Source organism: Camelus ferus, chromosome 27 (assembly GCF_009834535.1).
Source record: "Camelus ferus isolate YT-003-E chromosome 27, BCGSAC_Cfer_1.0, whole genome shotgun sequence".
Lineage (NCBI taxonomy): Eukaryota > Metazoa > Chordata > Mammalia > Artiodactyla > Camelidae > Camelus > Camelus ferus.
In genome coordinates, this window is record NC_045722.1 from 21146848 (window position 1) to 21162924 (window position 16077).

The 16077-nt window shown below is 52.4% G+C and overlaps 1 protein-coding gene across 1 annotated transcript in view; it reads right to left on the bottom strand.

Moving 5' to 3' along the window:
* ADAMTS17 (ADAM metallopeptidase with thrombospondin type 1 motif 17) overlaps positions 1–16077 on the bottom strand; it is a 304068-nt gene that overhangs the window by 9858 nt on the left and 278133 nt on the right. Inside the window, exons 22-23 of the mRNA XM_032468854.1 lie at positions 11971–12175; positions 8103–8255 (exon numbers count right to left, since the gene is read on the bottom strand). Of these exons, the coding sequence (XP_032324745.1) occupies positions 8103–8255; positions 11971–12175 (358 nt within the window). The remainder of the gene's footprint in view (positions 1–8102; positions 8256–11970; positions 12176–16077) is intronic.

The window sequence follows — 16077 nt, forward strand, 5'->3', positions numbered from 1 at the left end:
GACCACACCTCCTTGACCAGAGTGCGACCAGGGACAGGGCAGTGGGGGCAGGACAGGCCTGACAGCACGCTGCATCCCCCCTCACTAGCTGTGTTAATTACCCTTCACGAGCCCCAGCTTCTTTACTTGTGGCTTGAGGATAATAAAACTTTCCTTGTAGAGGGATTGCCTTGATTAGAGACAGCTTGGAGCAGGTACCTAGCAAGGAGTCTGGGTTAGGCAAACACTGCTATTATTATTAACAACAACAAGCAAAGCCCAGGGCTGGGAGCAGGGAGAGCTGGCTAGGGGGCCCCTGGAGCCCGGGAAGATGCCCTGAGTCACCCAGCCTGCTCAGGTCTCCCGGGGCCGCCGTGCCCATCACCAGGCCTCCGCAGGCAGGTGTGGGTGCCCACCTTTGCCTGCTCCTGGCACTGACCTGGCAGCTCAGCCAGATAGCATCCAGGGGCACCGTTAGAAGCTGGTTTGGCCCTGAAGACACGTGTGGTTCCAGACAGGCCGCAGGGCTGCCTCCTCCCATAACCCAAGCTCACTGCATTAAGGGTAACACAGACGAGGCATCTCACCTCTGTCAGCCTCCCCTCAGTCTCTGCTTTAATTAAGCAGTGAGGAGACTGCAGTGTCTCCTGCTGGCCTCCAATTAGCCCCAAGCATCGCTGTGAAGTCATTTTCCAGGCTTTTAAAATCCAAGCAAACAGATCTCTAAAAAAACAAGATCTGGTCTTGTCTGAAGCACCCTTTCACCGCTGGGTCATTTTTTTCAAGCTCCTCACGACATTAACATTTAATGCAGCTCCCCGAGACTCAGGAAACTGAGACAAAAATGGAGCAGCAATAAACCCATTAGAAAAGCTCCTTGCCAGATGACCCAGAGTAAGTGCAGCCCTTCACGCCGCCTCTCCAGCAAGTGCCCACCACACGCAAGGCCTGGTGACCTGCCACCCACCCTGTGGGTAATGATGATGATGGTGATGGTGGCAGTGGGGCCCACCTTTTGTCTGCCCACTAGTGCTGGGCACTGGGCTCACATCCCTTCTTAACAGTCCTCATTAATCATCACACTAACAGCCACTGTGGCAAGGGCAGTACTCGGAACACAGTAGGTGCAGACTAAGTGCAGGAATGGCGTCTGCACAGCACCCCTGTGCAGAGAGAGGGAGTGAGGCTCAAAGTGTGTCCACATAACTCTTCTCAGTGATGCAGCCCCAGGCCCCCCCGCGCTCCTACCCTGGCTGCCCACCCAGAGGCCTGCCCTCCTCTGGGGTCACACGGCTCCCGGCAGGGAGGAACCAGGCCTCTGTCACCGAGTGGAGGCCACCCAGCCCTGATGACACACTCCACCACGGCGTGGACCCTCGCCTCTTCTCTCCTCCCAGCCGTAAAATCACGACTATAAATGACACCAGATCCCCAAGGGAGGTTTTGAGAATTAGCTGAAGGAAGCTGTAAAAATCTAGGGAAGAGGAAAACGCTGTAGGGATGTTTAACATGCACACAAGCGCTGGCTTCTCCAGAGTGGAGGACGGGCGGGGGCTCCCTGCACAGGCTCTGGGGTGAGCAGGAGACTGGGTTAGGGTGAACAAAATGCCAAGATGAATCCTCACTGCCCAGTGGGCCCGCCCTGTGTTCTCAGGGGGCCACTCTCTGCGGGGCAGGACTGGACAGCACAGAGTGACAGTGAGAGCAGGTGGGAAAAAAATTTCCGTACTGTAAGCCCATCTTCTGCTTGTGTCTGAAAGGCCCTGGGCTGGTGAAATGAAATGTCAAAAGCTCTTCAAAAGCATTTTTGACAGATTTCCCCTCCAAGATCTGGCACAAGCAATGCAAACCTTGGAAGCTGTTGAAACCTGAAATAGCAGGTTCAAACAATAATGAAAATCACCATCGTCTTTGCTCCAGCCTTGAAACTGGAAATGCTTCCTTAGACACACACACACACACACACACACACACACACACACACACACACACAATCCCCCTTCAACTCACACTCCCTTTCAAACTGTTTTTCTCCCTATCCTCTGCCTTAGCTTCCCCAATCTCCCTAAATTTGCTCCCTAAATTTGCAGCCTGCTGACCTACAGGTTCTGGTTGGGTCGTGATAGTCAGGGCACCGGAAGACCAAGGTGACCCCTGATGACCTGCAAGCACCAGTTATCCCAAGAGCTCTGATTCTGGCTCCAGCCCTGAGCCTGGAGCACAGAGAAGCCTGCGGGAGCCGTCTCACTGCCTCCCCCGGGGCGGGAGCTGTTACCAGTTTGGTGACTTAGCCCTCCCCACTCATCAGCAACTGTTTGCAAGACCCTCCACCTCTGCTACAAAAGGACGGCCTAGGTGCCCAGCAAATGCCCCAGAAAGGTCTCCTGCTCCGAGTTATGCTGTCAGCATGCAGGGGCCCCACGTCAGGGCACGCACTGTTTCCTGGGGTCCAAATCACATTCAAGGAACTCATCTCCTAAGACATAAATATTTCACACGCCCATATAAGAAATGTGACTCTGATCGGAGACCAGAGACTTGTGACTGTACTGGATAATGATGGAGAAGATGATAATGAGGACAATAAAATGGAGCACCTACTGGGCGTTTCTCATGAGCCAGGCACTGCGCTAAGTGCTTTATATGGATGCCCTCGGAGGCGCGTGCCCCTAGACCCATCTGACAGAGGATGATGTTGGTTCAAGGTTAAATGAGGTTGCAGCAGAGCAGGGAGGTGTGCCTGTGTCGTCCTGACCACATGTCCCGCTCAGAGGTCCCCTGTGTCAAAACAAAAGTGTTCCTTAGGGATGACGGCTTCCCTGAGTCAATGGTCAGGTCTAGGCAGTGGTTAAAATCTAGACTGGGGTGCAGGGGAGGCATCCCCACTCTCTGATCTCTCATTCCATGTGAAGGTAGCCAATTTGAGAAAGGACACTAGGCAAATGGAGGGGCAGAAGGGGAATGGAGGGGGCAAAGGCACTGGCCCTGAGCAACACGGGGTTAATCCAAGCAGAACTTACAGTCAGCCATCCGAATCCACAGTTCCTCTGTATTTGAGGATTCACCCAACCCCGGACCACGTATGCTGCAGTGTTTACTACTGAAAAATACCCATGTATAAATGGACCCATGCAGTCCAGACCTACGTTGTACAAGGGTCAACCACATTCAGTTCACTTCCATGCAGGTGTCTCTCCTGGCAATTTCCAGGGACTCCACTGCTCTACAGTGAGTTCATTTCTCCCGTCTGAGCAGGCGTGGGCCCTAGACTTTTCTCTAATTCCGTGACTCAGTGGCAGGCGTTATTCACCCACACAAAGTGCTCCACACCAAGGGGGTATCTGTCCCTCTCCTCCTGCCCCTGCCCAGGAAAGCACTGAAGTTTGATGACCCTCTTTTCACAGCTGCTCATACTCCCCAGGATAATGTCAAATAGAGTATTTGCTTATCCCTGTCTTCATGCAAAGTGCTGGCTGCCTGTGTTGTATAGTTTCACACATCTGAGAAATGGGCTCTGATTTTCCCAGTGCCGGTCACATTGGCTCTTTGGGCTCAAGGCTCTTTTAATAAGGGCTCAACATTTTATTGCACAAAAAAGGGGCGACCACATGCATGATCTCCTATAGAGACAAGAGATTTACACTAAAGTGTAAATGATTGATATAAAGCCCTTGGGAGAGCAGATTTTGATTGGTGGGCTGGAGAGAGAGGAGGTAGATACTTGATCTTGTAACAAGCTTATGCCTATGATGGTGAGAGCTGAAGGCGTCTTATAGTCCAGCCCCTTCTCATCTCAAATCAGACATCTAAGCCTCTGACATTGTTATGTACCTGAAGGAAATGTGGATTAAGAGCCAGAACACAGGCACCAGACTCCTAGCCCTGCCAGTTTCTAGGTGTGTGACCTTGAGAAAAAAGCCACATCGCCACTCTGAGCCTCAGTTTCTTCACCTGTAAAATGGGGATAACTTGAGCGACCGTGCTTTATAAATTCTAAAGCTTTGGTGAATGTCAAGGCCACTGATCCCAGCAGAAGTAGCGTCACTCTCCACCGGCATCCCTATTGGTGGCTGACCCAGGCAGAGGCTGTGTTTACACCTGCCCAGGGGGACTTGGTGTCGCCTCCTGTCTGTGGTTGGCTTGCTATCTGTCTGCATCTAGCCTGGGTCACTGTCCACTCTTAAACTCCCCAGTGCCCAGCAGAGGTTGGCATAGAACAGGAGCTCAGGAAATGCTGGCTGGATCACAACGTTCTGACTGCAGGACCACAGGTGCTGTCCAGTGGGAGCTCCAGCTGGGCAGGCAGGCCAGCCGTGTGGGGTTGGAGGGAGGGGTCAGGCCCCACCAAAGCGAGCACAGGCCTCAGAAGTGGTGCTGGGGCTGAGAAGCTTTCTAGAACAAGCCCCCATCATGACACAAGGTTTGTGTGTTTCTCAGGGCATGGAACTTAAGCCCCCACCTCTCTGCCCACAGCACAGGAAGGCACCTGGCAGCAGTGTGGGGACCTCACTGACACAGCCACGTTTGAAGGAGAGGCGCTCCCTGACATCATCCAGGGCTCTGTGGCCACAGGGACTTGCACGCTTATCGCGCCATTTGATCTCCTAAGACCTCTGAGAAGCACGGTTATTTCCACATTAAGATCTGGGCTGAGGTGTGAGGGGTATACCCGGGGCTTGACTGAGGCCTTACAGGTCAGACCAGCCCTCTTTCAGGGCACCAGGAAGTCAATGGCCACTTCGATCTTTTTGGTAAGAGCCAACGGTTTTCTTTAAAAACACCAGCTCTTTTAATGCCTCCAGATACTTGTTTCTAATTAGAAACATCCCGTCATTTCAGTGGTGATGAATGCCTCTGGTCTTGAAACCAGAACATCTCAACGGTGGATCAAAAGTCATGCCATTCTAGAAAGAACTGCGATTCCCTCCTCTCGAAGTTTAAGTGGCATCTCGCTCCCCGCAGGCTAAATGCAGGGACCCAGAGAGGGGGGGGGGGGACAATGATTTGCACAGATCTGGAAACAGCTAACAGCCCAAGAGACCAGGCAGCTGCAGGACATTTTTCAAACTGAGCAGAGCAGTACTCATGCACCCGGCAGGGGTGGGAATGCAAAGCCCATCTCTCAGATGGGATCCCGGTTAGGGCTCAGCCATTTGCTGAGTTTGGGGGAGGGGAAGGGGCTCCACATTTCCCGCAAGCCCACCCTGCCTCAGCAAGGTTCCGGGTGCTGTTCTCAGGTGCCCTCACCCAGTGAAGGGAAGGGGTCAGTGCCAGCCCCTTCCCGAGGGGTGACTGGTCCGTCTCACTTCGCAAGTGCAGGACAGCACCTGTGGCAAGCCCTCGGGCTGGCCCATCCATCATCTCCCTGGGGACAGGCTTATCTTTCTCAAACTGCACCTTGGGGCCAAGTGACCGGAGGGAGACTGCTTGGATGGAAGACGCCAAAGCTTCCAGATACACTGGTCATCTGACAGTGCTCAGTCTCCTTTCTACTTTTCTTTTGGGGAACTTGTTTGCTACCTTCAAAGTCTGGCATGTAGGAGGTTTATGCTAGTTACAGGAGGGTCACCTGTGGTGATGGGTTTAAAAGTACACTGACCCCAATTGTGTGACAAGGGCCCAGCAAAAACAACACGTCAGTTGGAAAGCAAATTCAATCTGAACAAGTGGAAATGTCAGGGGAAGAAGCAGCCCATGGAATCCACTTCCCCTGGCCTGGAGACCCAGTGAGTGAGGACAGGGGCCCCTCGGGACCTGTATCCCTCCCCTTCTGCTGAGCAGGCACAGGGAAGAGTGACGGACAGATTTATGTAACTGTACTGGGCCTGTGTGTGCAGGGTGCGCATGTGCGCCAGCCCACCCAGCAATGGCAGCTGCAGAAGGGAGTGGTGGAGAGGCAAACAGTCAGGGTGGGGGGTCTCTGGGTTCAGTCCTATGCAGCCCCCACCCACATCCATCCTTCTCCCAGAGGTGCACGCATGCGCACACGCAGCCTTCCAGTTCAGTGTCCTGGCAGTTTTTGACTTGGAAGAACGAGTCTGCCCCGGACCCTGGCTCTGGCCAGACCTTCTGGGGAGGGAGCAGCTGGCCCCTGTCCAAGCCAAGTGCTCTCCCCAAAGGCGAGATGCACATCAACTGGATGCGACTGGTTTCCAGCCGCGGACAGCAGCCTGGACCTTCACCTTCCCTCCATCTTTCCTGTTCTTACTGCCAGGGGTACTTGATCAGCAGACTATGGCAAAAAGTAGGCACTGTGGCCTTCCAATGCCTCACTGTCCTGAAGGCCAGGAGGTGTTATTCTCCACGGCCTGGCTTTTAAGAGGAGGGGGGCCCGCTAAAAGCTCAATTTTCCTGGATGCCATGCTCCAGGGGCTGAGTGGGAGAAGTTTGCTGGAATGCATGCCTGTGTCCTTGGCTGAGGAGGGGCTGAGTGTGGCGCTGAGCTCCTCTGGGACTATTTACACCCATCTTCCGCTGTTCTGCTGCTCCCAGGACCAGGCAGTTCACAGTACTTAAGAAAATGAAAGTGCCCACCTGGTCCTCAAAACCAGAACGGTTGGGCGGGGGAAACCCAGGCTCTGGCTGGATGACATCCATATGCCCGGCACCCTGTGGCCAGAAGCCACCATCACAGGGACTCTGGGGCCTTTCTCAGTCTGAGTCCACCATGCAAACTGAGCTCTGCATTAGGGTCCAGGAGCCTGGACTCTGCCGGAGAGGTGGGCTGAGTCACTTGACCTCTCTGAGCCTCTATTCCCTCTTCTGTAAAACAGGGATAACCCGGCAGGAGAGGACTAGTGCCAGGCGGCGCAGGGATGGCAGCAGAGAGGAAACAATGCCGGGGTCCCCAGACCCTGATGGATGCATGCAGCCCAGGCCCGAGCTGACCACTTCTCACCTCTGCTTCCTGCCCAGGGACACCTGTGACCACGAAGACCCTTCTGGATTTGTGGCGGGTGGGGGATAACTAGGTTTATTTATTTATTTAATGGAGGCACTGGGGATTGAACCCAGGACCCCACGCATGCTAATAAGCACGCGCTCTAACACTAGCTACACCTCTTCTCCTGCCAATTTGCAAAGCCCCATCTAATCCCCCAGCTACAATGACAGCTTTATCTAGTTCACACCTGGACATATGGGGTCCGGACAACATTTGGTCAAGCAGCTAGATTAAAGCACAAAGTGGCTGGAGGAGCCTGGGGAGCTGGGACACCGCGGCCTGGGGAGTTGCACCAGCTCCTGCCAGGCCCCAGGTCAGGAAAGCCATGAAAGGATGTAGGCCAGAGTTCTGTAGAGAGCCCCAAATCCAGATTTTCAGGTGAAATGTTCCCCATTTTTAATGTTAGCAATGGAATCCAAACCGTTTAAGATATTGCACAGGCTGCATGAAACCAGCGGCTCTCAGGCGGCCAGTCTGCAGCCTCTGAGGGCAGGTATCGAGGGAAGCAAATGGGGAGGTTTCAGTTGCTGAGACCAAATGGAAACAAACACACTCTAGGCGCCTGTTGGAAATTTTCACCAGAAAATCAGACGTTAGGAATTTTACAGTGTTTGGGGGAAGGCTCTGGAAGCTCTCCCGGATGGTTCTCATGGGTGACAACAGTGCTCACCTTAGGTATTGGTTAAAGAGATCAGGTGAATGAAGAAAAGAAGGGTTAAACAGCAAAGAACTTGTACTCACTCGAATGCTGATTAACTCTGAGGCCCCAGGCTCTGCCCTTCCCCGTCCTGCATCCCCCAGGCCCTCGCCCAAGGGTCCTGAAAACCATTTAAGTTCTGGTTGCCCACAGCCCTCTGCATCCGCCTCGGGCAAGGCTCGCACACATTCATGAGGCTCTCACCGTGATCGTGACCGGGTGGCCAAGCCGACTGCAGGACACACGGATCCGCAGACTGGCACCCAGAGCGCCCGCTTCCTACTTTGGGGACACCCAGTTCCCTCCCTAATGCACACTGTGTGGGGTCACCGGCAGGTGTGGAGTTGGGAAAGAAAGTTAATTTGCCTGGTAAGACTGGGATCACCTGTCAAACTGGGGCCCACAGCGGGAGAGCTGAGTTCTTGCCTCTTGAGTCTTCAGCACGGCGTGGGTGGAAAGGAAACGCAAGCGCGCTGCACTCACCTTGGACCAGTCCCCAGTTTTCCACTCGTAGCAGCCAGAGTAGTCCTCGCAGGCCTCCTCGGCTCTCGGCCTCGTGGAAGCGTCGCATTTTCCCTGTGAGTTGGTGCACGTCACAGTTCTTTTCCGTGTCCCTTTGCCACAGTTGGCAGAACACTGTAAGACAGCATTCAGAGACTGAACAGGGTCCCATCCAGTCAGGTCCATTAACACCTAGGAAGTGCCTACCACGTGCCAGACCCAGTGCTGAGGATGTAAGGATGGATGACGATGCTATGTCTCTGTCCTCAAAAAGCTCCTGGTCTTCTGGAGTCATATGCACGTGGTCCTAGCTGGCTTCTCCCAGCTGGCCCAGCCTGGGCCAGCCTGGGGCAAAGGTACCAGTTTGGAGGGGAAAAGGAGGAGACGGAGAGGAGCTCTCAAGGTGCCTCTTACATAAGGCAGTGGGCAAGCCCTGCAGAGAGTTTCACTGATGGTTTTAATGTGGATGCCAAGAATGGCAACAGGGCAGTGTTCCCTGGGCAATTTTACTTCCTGGGAAACACAGCAAGAGATGGTGTGGGCAGGGTCCCCAGTAGGGTCTGAGAGGTGATGTGTGAGCACAGAGAGTTTAAGATTCCCACACCTTCAGGCAGCAAGATCACAGCAGCAGTGATGTGAGACAGAAGGGTGACAGGGCGTAATCACGACAGAGCTGGGGGGTGGGTCTGGAGTCTGCTCCTGGAGTGTCCCCTCCTCCCACTCCTGGATGGGGGAGGGATGGTGCCTGGCTGGCAAGAGCGAGTGCTCACTCACCTCAAAACAAAACAACAGGAAGAGCGAACCCATGACCCTGGGAGGACGTGACTGCCTTGGCCAGCAAGCAGAGGTGACATGGCCTGGGAACCCAGGGAGCCCACCCTTTGACTTGCCGCGTGCAGGAGCTCAGTCCCCACCATGGAAGCAAACATGTAACTTGCAGCGATGGTAGGCTGAAGGCTGAGTTCCACCAGATGCACAGACTCTATGGGACCCAGGCTGCCCGCGGAGATGCCAAGGGAGGTTTCCTCCTGACATCTGGGCCCCAGAGGCAGCAGCGCAAGACGGAGCCCCAACAATGCTAACTTCCATTTTTTCAAAAATATTTTATTTATTATTATACTATTTAATTATTTTATTTTGGGGGCGGGGAGGTAATGAGGTTTATTTATTTTTAGAGGAGGTGCTGGGGATTGAACCCAGGACCCTGTGCATGTTAAGCATGTGCTCTACCACTTGAGCTATACCCTCCCCTCCAACTTCTGTTTTTGTATTTGCTTGATTTACCAAAAACATAGGAGGCTACAACAGTGAGGTCCTTGAGCTACAACAAACTCAACTATTCAAAACGTTCCACTATGTCCACAGAAAAAAATGCTCACAATGGACAAATGTTATTCTTTATATTTCCGTCATTAACATTTATCTCAAAATGTTATCTAACTTTATCTTCCTTACGCGTTCTGTTCAACTTAGCTCTCCATCCAAAGGTCCCATTCTTTTTTCTTTTTTGAGACTAATTTAAACTGGTTTGTTCACGGTCACATGCTTCACAGTGGGCTGTGTTATCACCTGGGGGAGCTGGGAGAACACACGTATTTGACCTTGTGTGTGGGTTTAAAGGGACCTGGGATGCAAGGAGTCAGTCTGTGGCAGGCTTTACCTATAGGGGCTCCCCGGGTGGGATGGGTGGGGCCCGCAAGGCTGCGTAGGGACCCCTGGGTTACTGTGTTGAAGGGCCATGCTTCTGCTTCTCTGCATGGCAATGCTTTCTGACCATTTCATCAACCCCATCCTCTCCACGAGCCCTGTGGGCTCCTCCCCGGCACCAGCATCCACCCCACTGGCTCCTTCTGCAACTCCTGCAACCGCTCCTGCCTGAGTTCCTGCTTGGTCTCTCTCTCCTCTATGTTCCTTGCCTTTTCTCTTGAATTTCAAACACGCAATATCCAGCCTGTTTCTTGACCAAACCCTGGCTTGGTCCCTTTTGACCAGCAGCCCACTGGCTGGAAGCCTCCAGCCTTTGGGAAGGGCAGCGCTGCAGGCTGGGGCTGCCTCGGAAGGGACCTGGGAGGGTGCTGCTCAGCCTCCCTCTTGGCTTCTCATCCAGGGATGGGGACCAGAAGTCGTGGACAGGAAAGAGTCACCACCTTTTGCTTCCTTCTCGGTATTTGTTCCTCAGGCTGACGAAGTTGGGAAGAAGGCGGGGCGTGGGTGCTGGAAGTGCATCAGCGCTGCTGGCTGAACACAGGCAAGCCCCTCCACAAAAACTCCCCCACGAGAAATTTAAACCCATTTGTTTCCAAAAGAAGAAACATTAGAGGGGCTTCAACATGGGGTGAAATGGTAGGAACACCAGTTTTGTGAGCATCTCATGGGGGAAAGATTTGATTCCAAGTCAAATGTTTAGGAAAAAAGCATTTTGCTCGATGAGCCTGGGCTGGGCCAGAATCAGACTGGTGCGGGCACTATTTCAGGATTAGACTCAGGCAACACATAGATACAGGAATAGAGACGGGGATGTTCCTTTAAATCTTACTCCAATTGCCTCACAATTTCCAAAACGGTGCTCTTCAATACCACAACGATAGCTGACCATGTCAGGCTTGTTTATTTTGGTAAAGGAGGCATTCTTTTTCCCCGTAAGAAAGAATCCCATAAATGGAAAATTTGTGGTTTTGATCTGATTAAAGCATAAATCTTGTTTGGATCAAGAGCCAGGTGATCAAGGCCCTAAGGCACATAGCAAGAGAGAGAGAGACAGCATACCTGCCCCTCCCCCCAAGTAGTCACTCCCCTCCCCCCAAAACCCACTAAATGTTATTAACCGATGTACATGTAGGAAAAAAATTATTTTTTTAAATTGAGAACTCTCTCCCTTTCCATCTTAAAGGAGAGGCTAAAAACTCATGTCTTTAAACAGGTACATGTCAAGGTCTGTCTAAAAAGTCAACTCAGTTTCAGAACAGCCAAAGACTGCCTTTTCGTTCATTAAAAGTGGGCTGAATACTTCCTTATTCAAAATAATTCCAACTGTTTGGCAATAAAAAGGAACTTTAAAAATACTTTCCGCACTGAAGAGTGTCTTGGATTTAGCCTTTCTGCCTTTCCTAGAACACGTCTGAGGGAGGACCTGAGGGAAGACTGCCCTTTATTCAACTATTTTTTTGTTTTATAGCCAAACAATCAAAATCATTAACGCAGACTCAGGGCAAAGCCTGGAAGGATGATATTACCAAAGATAAAACAGTTCCAGGACCAGTCTTCAAAGTTAAAACATAAGGCTTCATTGACCTCTTTCCAAAATGTTTTATGGCATGAGATTTGGATCTCCGACTCACACACCTGAAGCTGTCCCTCCCAGCTGCCGCCTGCCTCCTGCAATCACCAAAGACCGCCAGGGAGCTGAAGGGAAGCCTTTGAGACCACCTTCCTGACTGACCACCCTACGGTCCCAAAAATGCCCAAAGGCAAAGAAAAGGCATCTATTTGCCTCCCTCCCTACCTACCTACCTATCTCCTATCTGCCCATCCATCCATCCATCCATCCATCCATCTATATTTACATGAGAATTTTCACAGGAAATGCGATCAAACAGCACTGTGGTATACACATCATCAAAAACACACTGTCCTTTTTTTTTTTTTTGGTCATGTTGATATCTCAGATGGAATTTGGGAATATGTGAGCTAGAACAGCTCTGAGCTGCTCTGGGTGCTGGCAAGGACTATGACCCATGAGGATGTGTCACAGACACCATGGAACGGTATCATTTTGGGGTCCCTGTGGGCAAGGCCCCAAGGCCCTGGTGGTGGTGGCGGCTTCAGCACTAGTGACAGCCCAGGCACCCACCTGTGACCACTCAGATGCCTCCCAGATGGACAGGCAGTCCTGGCCTTCGCAGCTCTGCACGGGTGATGGCCGGGGGACCGGGCAGTAGAGGGGCCGGGTGGCGACGTGGGTGCCGTTCTGCAGCTGGTACACGCAGGTCACTTCCCGATGCTGGATGCCCTTCTCACAGGTCGCTGAGCAGGAGCTCCACGGGCCGGCCACCCACCTGCCCGGAAAGAGGAAAGGGAGTAAGAGAACAAAGGGGCTCCCGGACAGATCGCAGAATCACGGGAGTGGGAGAGACAGACTCAGCTTTGCAATCTCCTTTGGAAATAATTCAGGATATCGGAGCAGAGGATCGGAGCAATCTGAGTTGAATGGTTCAATGACCCACTCAATATAGAAATCTTTCTACACACTCCCCTCCCCTCTGCCACTCAAGGTAGACTGGGTCATTGTTCCTATGTGTCCCTCCTGCTGTCTTGTGCATGCTTTGCTTCAAGGGGTGTGAGTGGACAGGAACCTGGCCACATCCCAGCAGAAGCTTTGAGTGAGAATATGTGGTTTATCTCTCACTCTTTCCGTTTCTTGCCCTCTGCCCTGAAAACAGGTGACCCAGGTGACACGAGGGATGCTCCAACAGCTGAGCTCTGACATAGCATGACTCTGCTGTGCGCCACGGAGATACTGGGGTTGTTTGTCACTGCAGCAAAAGCTGACTGGTACAGCCCTCGACCAAGGACACCCCAGTCCCAGCTTGAACACACCAGGACCAGGCACCCCCCGCTTTCCAAAGGGTCGAGGGCCCTCCTGAGGGGCGGCGGTCACTCAAGGAGGCAGCTTGTGGGCTGTGGGAAGAGTAAGCTGTGGGGGCCATCGGTCTGAAAGTGCTCAGCTAAAACTTCACCCACCTGCCTAATATTCTAATGATCCCAATTCTGCCGGGCCTCTGTCAGCCGTAGGGTGTTAGAAAGAGGCTAGGCGGTTTGGGAATCACGATTTCTCAGGACGCAAATGGAGCTTTGAGTGCCCTTTTAGAGATGCTCTGTTGCTTTGGTCCCTGGACAAGACACAAATACTCCCAGCTCCCAGGAATCACCACCTGACAACACAGCGCCGTCTCCATGGTCAGCTCTGACAACCGCTCAGTTCTTACATCACCCAGAAGAGTCCCAAATCCAACCTGCAACCAGATCTGATGAGGCCATCCCACTGTTTGGAAACATCTGAGGTGTCTTCCCACTGGCAGGAAGGGACACTAGGTGGTCCCAATCTCTCCACGCCCAGGTCCAGCTTACGTGCTCCTTCGCCCATCTCTGCCCAGCGTGTCCCACATGTCAGGCACTGTTCTAGGTTCTGGGGATGAGGCAGCGAATGAAACAAAGCCCTGCCCTCTGCGTCTTACTATTCTAATGGGGACAGACAGCAAACTGAGGCACCACAGACAACAGAATGCAACAGAATAGAGTGTATATAACGTGTCACACGTTATGTCTGCATAGAGAACATGCCACACCCTAATAAGTGCTCTAGAGAAAAGGACAGCAGCACAGGGCAGACCAGGGAGGAGGCACTGTTTACTCAAGGCAGCCAGGGTGGCCCCAGTATAAGCTGACATTTGGGCAGTGCTGGAAGGAAGTGTGGAATGAGCCCCGTGCTCTCTGGGAGAAGACCCGCAGGCTGAGGCCACAGCAGGTGCAAAGGCCCGGGCAGAGGGTGTGCTGGCAGGGGCCGAGGGGCAACAGGGTGTCCACCGTGGCTGGGGAGGGGGAGGGACATGAGAGGTAGCAGGGTGAGATTCCGCAGGGCCAGGCTGGCTGCTGTGGCTCTTGCTTGAATAAGATGTGATCCTGGAGAGTCTGGAGAGAGGAGGACCACCCTGGCTCTGCGTGGATGTCAGTCTACAGCGGGTAGGGGCGGCTGCAGGGAGAGTGGGGAGGGGGCTACTTTGGTGGTCCAGGAGGGAGATGAGGGTGGCTTGGACCAGCTGAGGGTGGTGAGGGTGTTGGAGTAAAGGTCAAGAAGAGGGAGCTACCCAGATCCCTCCCTCCAGGCCCACCCGGTTCCTCCTCTTCCCTTAGGCCAAGGTCAGGCCACTTCAACTAGAACGCATTTCCAGTCTCCTTGGCAGAGCTCATCACTCTGTTCCTCACGGCCCAGGGACTAACTCAGTGAAGCTGTTCTTCTTATGCGGCGAGGATGGAGACACAGTGCCGGCCTCGGGGTGTGAGGACAAGCGAAGGAAACACCAAATGGCTTTCCTGATGCTGAGACAGCTTACAGAGTTTACTGTGATTAACTTGCTTTCTCGGAGTTCTTTCTGGCTGACTCTCCTGCTTTTTCCCATGCTACTGCTATTGTTTCACTTGCTCAAATGATTACGTGCTTAGCAACCCCAACCCTGTAATTTACTCCCTACCCTAAGTAACTCGTATCCAAAACCCAAAAGCTACTTTCCAGAAAGGAGTTCATGGAACGATAACCCTGAAGGAACGGCCAGATCCTCCAAGAGCCCCCATGACACCAGAGGAATCAGACCAGATGACGCCTGCTTAATGGACCATCAGAAGTTCCTGTGACACAAGATAAGCTTTTGAGAAAGACTATTGCTCATTATCACGGATATGCTCCATCCCGTTTGCCTATATAATCACCAAGCCCCAATCCCCAGGTGGATTCACAGTTTCCAAGGCATGAGCCCGCTGTGACTCCCCTCTGCCGGGCAAAGCCATCACATGGCTCTCTTCTTTGCTCCCAAAACTCTGCCTCTGAGTTCGAATTCGATTTTCGGGGTGCACAGGCTGATTTTTCAGCAACACAAATAACACATTGCCTGCAAACTGCTCAGGCCAGTGCCTGGTACACATAAGCCGCGTAACTTAACAGTTATTTGTCCTTAACGTTCTGTCTCCTTGAGAGGAAGTGGAGAATTCCCAGACGGCATCCAGTCTTGGTCCCACTTCAGTACCTGACAACTGCTTAAACACCACCAAAAGAATCGAACCAACTTCTACCCATTTCTCCTCATTTTGGTCTTCAGAGTAACACGAATGCCCTCTTAAATATTTGAAGATAGCCCTACCTTTCCCCTTTTAAGTTTTCTCTTCTCTTGAGCAAAAGAATCTGCAGGTTCCCGATCCACCCTGATTCTCTAATCAGTCACTATTGTTCTTAAAATGGATTGATTTGTCATGGACACAATGGCCCAGGTGTGGTCTTGAAAGTGGCAGAGAGAATGTGATGATTTTCTCCTTAAATAGAGACTCTGTTTTCCTGAATGCTGCCCAACTCTGCACTATTTCTGTTTTGTTTGTTTGGGTTTTTTTTTTTGTTTGTTTGCTTTTTTAAGCAACCACACCGCACCTCTGCTAGAGCTGTTTTTCTTTCTTGTGTCAAATAGGCTCCATGTGAAATAGCATAGCACAGAAAGGATGGGAAATAGCCCAGAAGCTCCAGGAAGCCACAGAGCAGGTTAAAGAGAGAATGGCTACTGGGGTGGTTACTTTGTCCAACCTCAGTGTATCTGTCCCCCACATATGTGGGTATCAACTTCACGCCAAGTCCTGAACCAAGGGCTGGGGCACTCAGCTCAGTGTCCCCACCGTCACCAAGCTCAGGCAAGTGTGTGTCCTGGGGGGACAGAGAAACATACAAGCAGACAGTTTCCTCACTATGTGATAAGTGCTGTGGAGGAAATGGAGCTTGAGTTGGGTCCTGAAGGTCAAAGTGAAGTTGACCAACCAAAGACGCAGGGCTCAGTGCTCTGACAGAATTCATTTCTGACTGTGAAATGTCAAGGAGCAACTGTGAGTTTGGGATGGCCAATCCTAGGGGGGCACGTTGGGGAGGTAGGGAGGGAGGTTGCCACGGGTGTCTTCAGTAATCATGCGCCCTGGGCCACTATGATGACCAAGGTGGTGGAGGAGAAATGGAAAACAGGCACTGACGTAAGACCATTAAAGGGAAGAGTTGACAAGGCTGTGGGTGTGTGGGGTCAAGGAGAGAAAGGAGGCAAGAATCAAGCTCAGGATTCTGACTAGACCAGAGGATGCTGGTGGTGCCTCCACTGTGACAGAGAATACAGGAGAGGATTCAGACTTGGGGCATAAGAGTGGGTGCCGCTTTGAG